The 12862-nt window shown below is 42.3% G+C and overlaps 1 protein-coding gene across 3 annotated transcripts; it reads right to left on the reverse strand.

The window, feature by feature from the left end:
• Positions 1-78: 78 nt before the first annotated feature.
• On the reverse strand, positions 79-10560 carry GATAD1 (GATA zinc finger domain containing 1). 3 transcript variants are annotated; one of them, XM_053260877.1, is made up of 6 exons: positions 10487-10560; positions 7561-7625; positions 4390-4515; positions 2894-2953; positions 1857-2040; positions 79-518 (listed from the first exon to the last, which is right to left on the reverse strand). In XM_053260877.1, exons 1-6 carry the CDS (start codon positions 10515-10517, stop codon positions 328-330), a joined length of 657 nt encoding a protein of 218 aa, XP_053116852.1. In that variant the 5' UTR covers positions 10518-10560; the 3' UTR covers positions 79-327. The 3 variants fall into 3 exon arrangements, with proteins under 3 accessions (XP_053116852.1, XP_053116850.1, XP_053116851.1); XM_053260875.1 differs by lacking the exons at positions 7561-7625; positions 10487-10560 and adding an exon at positions 5921-6323; XM_053260876.1 differs by lacking the exons at positions 7561-7625; positions 10487-10560 and adding an exon at positions 5592-5866.
• Positions 10561-12862: the final 2302 nt, after the last annotated feature.

Raw genomic sequence — 12862 nt, forward strand, 5'->3', positions numbered from 1 at the left:
TTTATTTAGGACTAGAATGTAGATGAACACATATTTAGATAAAGAAGAACTGGAAAATAGAAATAACACTTCCACAAAGGTGATCAACTACTGTATATTCTTGTATAAGGCAACAAAAAAGAACTACAAAACATACAATTTGTGTGAGAAGAGTTACTTTTGACAGGAAAGAAAAGCAAGTTTCAAATAAGGTGAAAAACTTGATTGACAAAGGCACTGAAATTTAAATAATAAATAAACACTACCCATAGGGCTAGCTGTATAGTTGAATATACAAACATCTTAGTGAGTTTAATATACATACAAAAACGAGTCTATCAAGACAGACTACAAGCTGCTAGCAACAGTTTCCTTGATTGAGATTGCTGGAGTAGGCCCAACATGAGTCCAGATATAGCCTTTTTCTGGTCTAGTAGGAATGGTAGGAAAAGGAGATGACCGAGATTTGAAATATTCTGAAGGTGCATGACAAACAAATTCTAAGTATTCAATTTTCCTTGGAAGGTCTTCTTCTGGCCCTTAAGAATGAGGGGAAAAATTAGTTTTTTATCCCACAAGCATAGCTTATACAGATGGCTGATTTCTCTTTGCCACAGCTAAAGTACTTTACTCTCATATAGATAGCAGGAAGCAGGCTGTGTAAACTAGCCCTGGAATTTTCTCCATAAAACACGGATGGGGAAAATCAGTCTAATGTGAAATCCTCCTCACTTGTGGACTTAGTCTCCAATGTGCCAAGCAGATATACCCTCATAAAATGCAGCAGCACAACAGGGATTTCTCATCCCTTCTAGCAATGGATTTTATTTAGCTGATTTGGGCTCAAAGCCCGAAACATCTGGGAGACTTGAAAAGGCATTTGCTAAGCAACATCTCCATAAGAGGTTTTCTGCTTGAGGCTGCGTCACGATACTAATGATTACTCTTGGCAACAGCAGAACAAGAAACAGCATGCATTCACGAAACTGCATCTCTGTAACAAGCATTCATATTTTAGTACCCATCAGCATATTGTAACACAGGAGGACCTCAATATTCATGGGGGTTCCGTTCCCAGCTGCAACCACGGATATGGAAACTGTGAATATCGAGTCACGGGGGGCTATGTGATCACAGGGGTTAGGTTCCCTGTTGTCAGAAAATTGCCCAAAATTGACCAGATTCTGGGGGGAAAGCAGGGGGAAGCTCCCTCCCATGCTTTGCTGTTTCCCCTGAATCACGCTGTGCCCTGGAACATCCCCAAATTGGCCAAAAATCACCAGTTTTCTCTTTTCTTTTAAATGGAGCCATTATGAAAAATGGCAGCCGGAAATGACCTCCACCGTAATTTCCGGCCACCCCCGACCCATGGATACATGAGGTCAACACACTTTCCCACTCCTTTTTTCACATATACCGTGGCCGGGTGTCTTTTGCCCAACTGCGGATATGTGAATCTGCAGATATCAAGGCCTTCACCTCTATCACAGTTTCTTTTGGCTTCTAGAAGAGGAGGCATACAAGGTTCACTTGTGTTGAGGCTCTTTTGTGTGTGCACCTCAAACTTCTCACAGAAAGTGTATGTTCAAAAAATGACATCAATAGCATTACTGCCTGACATGCAATGAGACACACCAGTATCAACACCGTGCACAAGAACAGGCTGCTATTCAATATGCAGCTGCTGTTCAACATATTTCTAGAATGGCTATATCAATATTAAAAACAAGAGGCAGGCTTGCATGGCACCATAACATAACCATCTAGCTAGTGCTAAAACCAAATCTATGGTTGTGGGGGCTACACCACATGTAGCACATTATACAACAGCTTTTCAGGACCAATGGAATTTTAACATTTTAGGCCTTGGAACTTACCTATTATGTAAGTTGCAGGGTCAAAACAGTCTTTGGGGCTAGCTGTAGTAGGAATGAGCCAAGTTAAAGCTGCACTTTTTTCACAGTACTGGTCTTGAATAAACCCTCTAATCTGAGCATAATATGTTTTACCATCCTGCTCATCAATCACTGAAACAACATCTCCAATCTGATAGTAAACTCCCTAGAAAAGACATAGATATTAGAGTTGATATCATCATATTAGAGATGATACATTGATAGCTGCTGCTTAGATATATGCAGATTATCCCTTTAAAACATTTACAAAAAAATGTAAATGTTAAATTAAAAAAATGTAGATGTTAAATTTATTTACAAAAAGCCATGTCTGCATCTTCCCCTTACTGAGGGCAAATACTGTCTTGTCTAAGGACATCCCCTCACAACATACAGGAGTATCTGATTACTGAATTATGTTTTCCTTCCCTCAAAAGTATGAATTGGCTGTTTTGAGTTCAGCCTGGACCTGTGCCAATCTTGCTAGCATGATGTTTTAATTGCAACAGCATCCAATGCGACAAAAATTGATGAAGCAGCTTTTTAATCTTGAACCAAAAAAAACTATTACACTCTTGAAGAGCACAAACTGTGTGCTCAGCCCATAACTCAGCGCTGAACCTGTCAGTTGTCCTTTGGAAAGTATTTCTTTAGAAAACAGCTGTGATACACTTTCAGTAACAATGTAAAAAAAGTTATATACATGCACATGCAGCATTACTATAATAGTACTAAAGACACATGTTCGGGTTACAATCCAATAATGGTCTCTGCTATACAATTATTGTAGAAAGAACTACAGAGCTATGATAGGCGTAGATACAAAGCCCATTGAGCAAGCAGAAGGCACATAACTCTCACAAGTGAGATTTCTGACTATTTCTAAGTACATACACCTTCACTGATTTGGAGTCAACTTTGTGAAATTTTAAAAACATTTCTACTTGTTTAAAATATACTTCCAAAATCAGCTCTAGTTAATATAATTTGTGAGATTTAAAATAATCGAAAAGCCATACCTTATAGAAAATAGACTCTGCTGTAATTATAGTGGCTACAGACTCTGGAGCTTTGATGGGCTAAAAAAAAGTTATAATGATTCAACTGTGTGAAGAACACATCACTGTTAAAAATATATTATTGTTTTTGTAGGTTAATTTTGATAGAAACATTAATGGACAATCTTTGGATTACTAGATACGAATATGATATCAGGATAGCTATCATGAATATCTTCAGTACCAGAAAACCTTGTCATTCTTCACCCAAAGAAAATGAATCTTGACTAAACACCATTAAAATGAGTGGAGACAAGTTAGTCACAACTAAAATTCCATTAACTGCAGTGAGACTTAGTCAGGATTCACTTCCTTTGGAGATATAAAAATGCATCTAAACTTGTACATTGATTTTAACCAGAAAGTACTTCAAAGTCAGTAGTATATAGAATATTAAAGACCTATACTGAGTTAGAAGCAATAGAAAATATGTCTCAAAAACACTGCCTGAGAGCCATTCCACAAATTATGGCTTAAACGTATATACCAAAACATCTAGAATGGCTACATGCATCTATTTCAATGCAAGAATATGCACTGTAGATTGGCAGGAAGCAGCTGTCAATCACAGTTGCTTGCCAAATAATACATGTTGCAGAACAGATGCAGATATGCAATTCAAAACATGACAGTGTACTCTTAACCTATAAGGTGTGAAGCAACCCTTACATACACATAAGGAAAGTTAAAACTGTACTGCGAAGCAATGTCTTTAGTAAAAATCTGAATAGACTGCATGTTGAATTTTAACTGTATTCTATTAACATTTTCCTAACCTGTTTACAGAGATGGCAAAAATGAAATAACATTCAAGAGTCAGCATGAAGCGTTTATGCAAAGTCCATGGGCTGGGCCTGCTAGAAGAGGAGCGAAAGGATTGTAGAACTGGGGTTAAACAAAATTTATTCCAGAAGAAATACATGATTTCTTTACATTGATATCCTTTTTAAAAAAATCAAATCAAAGTAGAAGCTGAAATAATGAAGCATACTAAAAAGTCAAGGTTTTAACAAAAAATGCAAAATACAAGATTATTCTAAACTAACTAATTAGCATATTAGTCCAATTCCATTACAACATTTCTAATATTTAAAACAGCGAGTTAACTCTAAAGCAAGGCTATTAAATCTAATGTCACACTTTCAGCGATCTACATGTAATTATAAATTAGCAGAACTGAAAAAACTCCATAAGAAGAACCAACCGCATACCACATAAGAACTGCTACTTCCCTTTGCCCTTTCAAATCTCAAATTCAACAGGTGGTGTATATGAAGGCAAATAGACATACAGATTTGCATTTGCTGTTTGCCTGCACAGAACTGTTACAGGCAAGAATTGTTGTATCTGCAGCAGTCCTTAAGTTGCAAGCCTTCCCATGTTTGTTCAACACTAATAACTCCATCAATATTTAGCCATCACTAAACAGTAGCAGGACTCCATAATCATCATCTTACATTTTTTAACTTAAAAATATGCCTTCGCCCTTTTCCTTTAGTAGAAACTTTCTTTTCAGCCGCAGGAGCAGACTTGTATTTTGTGTTCCTTAATCGAGCAGATCTCCTGTGAATTTCTTGCTTACTCTGTGGTGTACAAAAATAAAAAGTGTTCATAACTCATAAGGATACACACAATTATGGAATAATAATTATATTATTTTTCAAAGGGACTGTAGGATCAACTATCATTCAGCTTATTGTGTACCCTGATTCTAGATCCATTTACTTAGAAGTAAACCCTACTGGTTTCAATAGAAATATGGAGATAGTAGACGAAAGAATTTCAGCAGCTCTCAATTATAATTTCAAGTCATAGCAGAAATTAATTTAGGTACATCCAACCTGATTCCATGCATGCTTACTTACAAGTAAGTCTTGCAATGCAATGGGGCTTACTTCCAAGCACGAAGCCTAAGAATTTAATATCCCAGAAGAAACAAGTCATTGCCCCCATTACCATGTAGGCCAGTGGTAATTAAAAACTGCTGATCATGCATTCATTCATCCATTCATTCATATTGAATTCAGATTAATCTTGATTTGCACCCCTAGTGCTGAAGATTATTTTTTCTATATCCTTTCACTGCATATTTATGGGGGAAAGTATGCTATCAGTAGGGACGGGAGCACAGACCCCTATGTAATTTGCTAATATTGATATCGAATGAAGTAGCGTGACTGTTTCCCACCTCCCTCAAAAAGTTGCAATACAAAATAAACCCCAATTAATTCAATGGGATGTACTCCCCAACAGTTAGGACTGCTGCACTCCCGAATTTCTCGAAGAGAAATGAGCGGGTTATATGACCTCTTCTGAGGATCTGGAAAGCCCGGGCTGCGATCCTAGGCACATTTTCTAACTATCAAGTCCACACTGAAATGAATGGGAAAGGAAAGGAAAGGAAAGGAAAGGAAAAGAAAAGTTGTGCCAGTCCGTGTTGACTCCTGGCGCCCACAGGTTGTCTTGGGTAGAACACAGGAGGGGTTTGCCATTGCCTCCTCCCGCGCAGTAGGAGACGATGCCTTTCAGCATCTTCCTATATCGCTGCTACCCAATATAGGAGTTTCCCATCGTCTGGGAAGCATACCAGCGGGGATTCGAACCGGCTGCCGCCTGCTCTCTAGGCAGGAGACCACAGAGCCATGCGAGCCAGACTCACAGAGCCATGGTCTGGATTCCTTACGCTTCCCCGCAGCGCCATCAATGGGACTGACTTCCTCCACATACACTGGCACAGAACCGCGGCGGCCAGTTCCGTTAGAGGAGCGCAGCCCTGATTCATTGGCCATGTCTCCACTCCGCCTGACAGATGCCTCTCTACAGTACTAGGAGGCGCTCCACTACTACCACTAGAGCCCGACTTGTTGACAGCCCCAGCAGCCTCCCTGCTCCGGCCCACACAGCAGAGCTAAGCCCCAAGGAGGAAGCGCCGCGGGGAGGGCTCTCGTCTGGGCAGGGGCGGGGGCGGCCGCCGGGAACCCGCCTCACCTGCTTCCCCCCGCCGCCACCTCCTCCTCCGCCGCCGCTCCCGCCGCCGCCGTTGCTATGCTGCGAGGCCGCCGAGGTGGTGGCGTAGGCGGCTCCCCCCGCGCCGGGCGGGCCCGGGCGGCCCGTGCAGTTGTTGCAGAGGATCTCGCCCTGGCCTCCCTTCTTCCACATGGACGAGGAGGTCGTGCGGCACACGCTGCACGTCGGCTTCAGGCCCAGCGGCATCTTAGCTCCCGCCTGTTTGCTCCGTCGCTCGCTCGGCGGATGTTGCTCGTGAGAGCGGCGGCGGCGGCGGCGCGGAAGAGCAGCAGGACTCGGGAGCCGCCGAGCGGGCAGGGAAAGAGCGGAGCCCCGAGCGGGCCCCTGCTGCCCTCTCCTGGCTGCCCGGCGGGCTTGCAGGCCTGAGCGGGCCCGGCTGGACGCGGACTCCCCGCGCGGAACCTGTCACTCCTTAGGGGTGGGAGCAGGACGCCAATCAGGGAGTCCTTTTCTGCGGGGCCCCCCAAAGGGAGGTGGTGGCCGGAGCACCCGAGAGCCATTCATGCGAAGCAGGTGGTCAAGGTGGAGTTTGTTTCCCCTCAGGCAGGTGCCCAAATGGCTTGGTCTCCTCTCGCAGTTGGAATAAGCTACTGTTCACACACACACACACACACACACACACACGGTAATTTTTTGGAGCCTGGACCAAAAGGTCTTTGGGGTCCAGCCCCCCCCCAAGTTAAGCATCATCCCCCTACACAGACACACACTGTGTGACACATGCAGTATTATTATTTTTTACATATGCTGCCAAACAGCAACTGAACTCACTAAGAATATAAAACAGGTATATTTATGCAAATAGGCATTAGCAGAAACATTTCAACACACAACATATCCCCAACCCACATATTTCTTTCCCCCACTCCCCACTCTGTCTCAAGCAGAGGTCACACTCCGTGGCCAGCGCAAGTCACAGTGCTGCTTGGCCCACAGCAACCGCACCACCTGGGACAGAAGGAAGAGGATGTGGGGCGGAGGCAGGGGGTCTGGAGGCCCTGGACTTTGGCCTGGAAGTCCAGGGGTAAGAGTGCCTCCAGCAGGGGTATAGCTATAATTAAGCGGATGGGTCCAAAGAACTCGGCCCCTCAGCTCATTATCTCCCTCACTCCAAGGGGGCTGCTGGGGAGAAGGGCGAACATGGCCCCCTCTTTCCTAGCTATGCCCCTGAGCACCTCTGTGCACGTGTGCATGCACGCACACACACACCCCGCAGTTCCAGTGCTCGAATGGAAGATGTGAGAGGTCAGAAGATCTGGGCTCCTTAGCCATAGTTTTCTGAAGGTTGCAGAGAGGGGCCATAATTTGTGTTTGGCCAATTATTATCTGCTTGTTTGTTAAGCGACCTGTTCAGAAGAGCAACTGAAGATGGAGTATGGGGGTGGGGGGAATGTAAGAGTTTAATTTGGGGCCCACAAATGTACTAAGGTTACAGCTAAATCTTGTTCATGTTTCTTCAGAAGTGAATCTCACTTAATTCAATATAATGTACTTCTAAGTAAGCATAAATGTGATATCTCAATGGGGCATTTGCAGAATGATGTTTCTAGCATCACAGTGCAAATGAAACGATGGCCAAAAACAGTGGTGCTAAAGAGTACCTGTTCTGTGGACAAGTAAAGGGATTCAGAATCCAAGGTTGCCAATCCAATATTTTTCATCAGCTCTAAATTCACCCACAAAAAGAGCAGAGATACAAATAAAGAACTTTGAATGAAAATACAATGAAAAATAATCAGTAGTTAAAATAAAGCAAATCATCCTGATCTGTGTGCAAGTAAATTATTGTGATGATAAATACTTACCATTGCAACCACAAGTTGATTATGCTTTGTGTGAAAAAATACTTCCATTTGCTGGTCCTAAATTTCCCGGCAATCAATTTCATGGGATGACCCCTGTTACTAGTGTTATGTGAGAGGGAGAAGAATTTCTCTCTATCCACTTTCTCCACACCATGCATGATTTTATAGACCTCTATCATGTCTCCCCGCAGTCATCTTTTTTTCTAAACTAAATAGCCCCAGGTGTTGTAGCCTTGCCTCATAAGAAAGGTGCTCTAGGAATTTGTCTAAGCCTCTTTTAAAGCCATCCAGGCTAGTGGCCATCACCACATCCTGTGACAGAGAATTCCATAGATTAATTATGTGGTGTGTGAAAAAGAACTTCCTTTTGCTGGTCCTAAATTTCTAGGCCTTCAGTTTCATGGGATGACCCCTGGTTCTAGTGTTGTGAGAGAGGGAGAAAAGTTTATCTCTGCCCACTCTCTCTACTCCATACATAATTTTATCATGTCTCCCCATAGTCACGTCTTTTCCAAAAGCTCCAGATTCTATAGCCTTGCCTTGAAGGTGCTCTAGGTCCCTGATAATCTTGGTTGCCCTCTTCTGCACCTTTTCCAGTTCTGTTCTTGTTAAGCTACTCCCATTTAGCTAATTTATTTTACATACTCCATTTTAGCCACTGCTTTTTGAGTTTTATATATTTTATGCTCATAATTCTTTAAATATAGCTGCTTATAAAAGGTTTTAATGATTTCACAGCTGCCCTCTTTTCTAAGGTGTAGCAGTTTTATAGTGTTATAATATACCGTATTTTACGGACTATAGGACGCTACAGACTATAAGACGCACCTTAATTTTAATCCAGTTTTTCAGAGTTTTAACATATTAAACTGTTAAAACATATAAGACGCTCCTGAATTTTGGCAGATATTTTTCGAGGAAAAAAGTGAGTCTTATAGTCCATAAAATACGGTAGTCTTATAGTATTAGAGTAGCAATTTTAAAGTAGTATAGTTTTATGGCTCCATAACTTGCTTTTATTATTATGAATCATGCCTTACTGTTCCGTCTTATGCTGGTCTTAGACCGTAATAAAGATAATTGATTGATTGATTCTTAAGATATGGTGACCAGAACTGTAAGCAGTACTCCAAATGTGACCACACCATAGATTTTTATAAGGGCATTATGCTATTAGCATTTTATTTCAATCCCCTTCTGAGTGATCCCTAGCATGGAATTGGCCTTTTGCACAGCTGCCACACACTGAGTCAACACTTCCAACAAGTTTCAGATGTAGGACTACAACTCTCATCATCCCTGACTATATGGGTCACTGTGACTGGAGATGATGGGAATTGTAGTCCAAAAACAGCTGGAGGGCCAAAGTTGTGCAGCCGTGCCGTGGAAGTCAGTCAAACATAAAGCAGTCAAAACATAAGTAGTATGTCATATGTTATGGCAACATATACCCACCAGGAGTCGACATTAACTCGACGGCATACTTTACTTTTATTATACCCCACTGACTCCAAGCTATGAAGTCTTCTTTATAGAAACTGATTGACTGCGTCTTTGAGATTATAATTTTTATAGGACTGGAATTTTGGAATGGTGAACATAACTACATCCATGCAAACAGAACAGAAGAACATATGCAGTGTTATACAGATATAAGGACCTATCTTTTTAACTCCCCCAACCCCTGAAAATGTCCTCCAGATCTCCTTAATCACTCTTTCCAGGGTCTTGGAGGTAAGCTCTCTTGGAAGACACATGCAAGATTACTGATTGTAGATTAGTTATTCCTTAATATTTATCATATTTGTATTAATATCTTTTAACCAACTTGTCATACACTCAGAATAATTAAGTGTCAAATGTATATATTTATGCATAGATTCTAATATCCAGTGAAACAGCCTTAGCCCATCATCCAGGATGATGCCACCACTGGATGAGGAAGAATGGAGACTAGATATAGTTCTTCAGGTCAATTCTTGCTCTTGTTCTTCCCATGGCAGGGGCCTGCAGAACACCTTCACCCACATCCTTCCTTTCTTCCATTTCAGATGTCAAGGATGAGAGAATAGGAAAATATTAGTTGCATTACCTTCTCCACAAGCCAGTTCTGGCTTCTGCCTAGCACAGATCTATACAACCTGTGATCCACCAAGCTAAGCACAGCCCCATCGGCCATACATGGTTTTCTGTCAGCTGCTTATCAATCCCATTTCTGCAGTTGCAGGTAGGGAGCAAAAACAGGCAATATGTCAAGCATTTGGTGAATGTAGTTTTTGAACAGTCATTGGCTGGGCAGGACCTGCTTGGTATGTCACAAATTGTGAAGATCTGATTTGGCATGATCAAAAGACAAATTTTATATGTGTTTGTCAGGGGGATAATCCCACCATATGGGAGCCAGTGTGGTGTAGTGGTTAGAGTGCTGGACTAGAACCAGAGAGACCCGAGTTCAAATCCCCATTCAGCCATGATACTTGCTGAGTGATTCTGGGCCAGTCACTTCTCTCTCAGCCTAACCTATTTCACAGGGTTGTTGTGAGGAAAAACTTAAGTATGTAGTACACCGCTCTGGGCTCCTTGGAGAAAGAGCGGGATATAAATGTAATAATAATAATTCCTTATTATTATTATTCCAGATTAATTAACATGGCGTTTAAGGGTATGATTGTGGTATGTAGTGAAAGGGAGCCATCTCTGTTTTGTTTGTTCTTGCCATTACCTTTTTCTCCCATGTCTTCTCTTTGAGCCATCTGACTCTCTTTTATCAACAGTCACTTTTAGAATTCCGATGCTTGAAGCTTCTGCACATCATGTTGCCATAGTGTCCTTGCTGAACGTCAACAAACTTGAGCAAATCTACTTGGGGTGCACAGGCAATAAAAACCCGAGTACAACTCAGCTAATTTGAAGGGAATAATTTGTAGCACGTTAACCGCTTATTTCAAAAGACAAGCCATTTATCAGTATGGTAAAACTGCACAACACAGGGATGACAATACACTGCAAATGCAACATTTCTGGGTGTGCATTCTTACAACAGGTTTTTTTTTTTTTAAGCACCACACAAGTTAAAGGTGGGCACTTTCCAAGTATGAAATCCCACAAACCTTATAATCAGATTGCTTGACAAATATGCAGATAAAGATAGAGCTCTGTATAAAGACCTCCAAAATGGCCGCCACGTTGATCTTTGTAGGCTGGGACGGGCTGCTGCAGTAATCTAAGAGGATGGTGGCAGGAGGAGAAACCTTTGCAGGGCCCCCAGCGGCCTTTAGGAAGCCCCCCGAAGGAGCTACAGGTTAAAAAAAATTATGATTTTTTTTTTTAAATTGAAAATTGGGGAGGGGGTGGAAAGCAGCATGGCAGTGGCTCCCCCCAAGTGGTGCCCAGTGCACATGCCCTGGCTGCTCCATCCTAGATACGCCTCTGTATCTAGACCCATTTCAGACCGGGTTTGGAATGGGCTATAGGGTGGAGACTGCCTTGGTCGGCCTGATAGATGACCTCCAATTGGGAATTGACAGAAGAAGTGTGACTCTGTTGGTCCTTTTGGACCTCTCGTCGGCTTTTGATACTATCAACCATAGTATCCTTCTGGAGTGTCTGAGTGGGTTGAGGGTGGGAGGCACTGCTTTACAGTGGTTCCACTCTTACCTCTCAGGCAAATTCCAAATGGTGACTCTCGGGGACTGTTGTTCTTCCAAAACTGAACTTCAGTATGGTGTCCCTCAGGGCTCCATATTGTCTCCGATGTTGTTTAACATCTACATGAAATCATTGGAAGAGATCATCAGGAGATTTGGTGCAGGGTGTTATTAGTATTCTGATGACATCCAAATCTATTTCTCCATGTCAGCATCATCAGGAGAAGGCATAACCTCCCTAAATGCCTACCTGGAGGCAGTGATCGGCTGGATGAGAGGTAACAAGCTGAGACTGAATCCAGATAAGACGGAAGTATTTATTGTGTGGGGTCGGAACTCAGGAGATAATTTTGATCTGCCTGTTCTGGATGGGGTCACACTTCCCCAGAAGGAACAGGTACACAGTCTGGGGGTGCTTCTGGACACAAAACTCTCCCTGGTGTCCCAGGTTGAGGCAGTGGCCAGAGGTGCCTTTTATCAGTTTCGGCTGATATGCCAGCTGCATCTATTTCTTGAGTTAAAAGACCTCAGAACAGTAGTACATCTGCTGGTCACCTCCAGACTTGACTACTTCAATGCGCTTTATGTGGGGCTGCCTTTGTATGTAATCCGGAAACTGCAATTAGTCCAGAATGCAGCAGCCAGGTTGGTCTCTGGGTCATCTTGGAGAGACCATATCACTCCTATCTTAAAAGATCTATACTGGCTGCTGATAAGTTTCCGGGCAAAGTACAAGGTTTTGGTTATAACCTATAAAGCCCTAAACAGCTTGGGCCCTGGGTATTTAAGAGAACGTCTTCTTTGCTATGAACCACACTGCCCATTGAGATAATCTGGAGAGGTTCGTCTGCAGTTGCCACAGGCTCGTCTGGTGGCTACTCAGGTATGGGGCTTCTCCATTGCTGCCCCGAGGCTTTGGAACACACTTCCTGCTGAAATAAGAGCCTCCCCATCTCTTACAACTTTTAAAAGAGCAGTCAAGATGCATTTGTTCACCCAGGCTTTTAATTAGATACTGTTTTAATAGTTTTAACTTTTTACATTTTAATTGTTGAAATGTTTTGATTTTTTTATTGGTTGTTTTTATTTTCTTGTAAACCGCCCAGAGAACTTGCGTTTTGGGCGGTATAAAAATATGTTCGATAAAATAAATAAATAATAAATTAAAAAGCACCAGTCCGAGTACAGATCCCTGGGGGACCCCCACTTCTTACTTACTTCAATTGTGAAAACTCTTCATTTATACCTACCCTTTGTTTAATGTCCTTCAACCAGTTACCAATCCACACATGTACTTGTCCCCTCATCCCATGACTGCTAAGTTTTTTCAAGAGTCTTTGATGAGGAACTTTTTCAAAAGCTTTTTGGAAGTCCAGGTATACTATGTCAACTGGATTACCTTTATCCACACACCGGTTGACACTCTCAAATAACTCCAAAAGGTTTGTGAG

The sequence above is a fragment of the Hemicordylus capensis genome, chromosome 6 (assembly GCF_027244095.1).
Source record: "Hemicordylus capensis ecotype Gifberg chromosome 6, rHemCap1.1.pri, whole genome shotgun sequence".
Lineage (NCBI taxonomy): Eukaryota > Metazoa > Chordata > Lepidosauria > Squamata > Cordylidae > Hemicordylus > Hemicordylus capensis.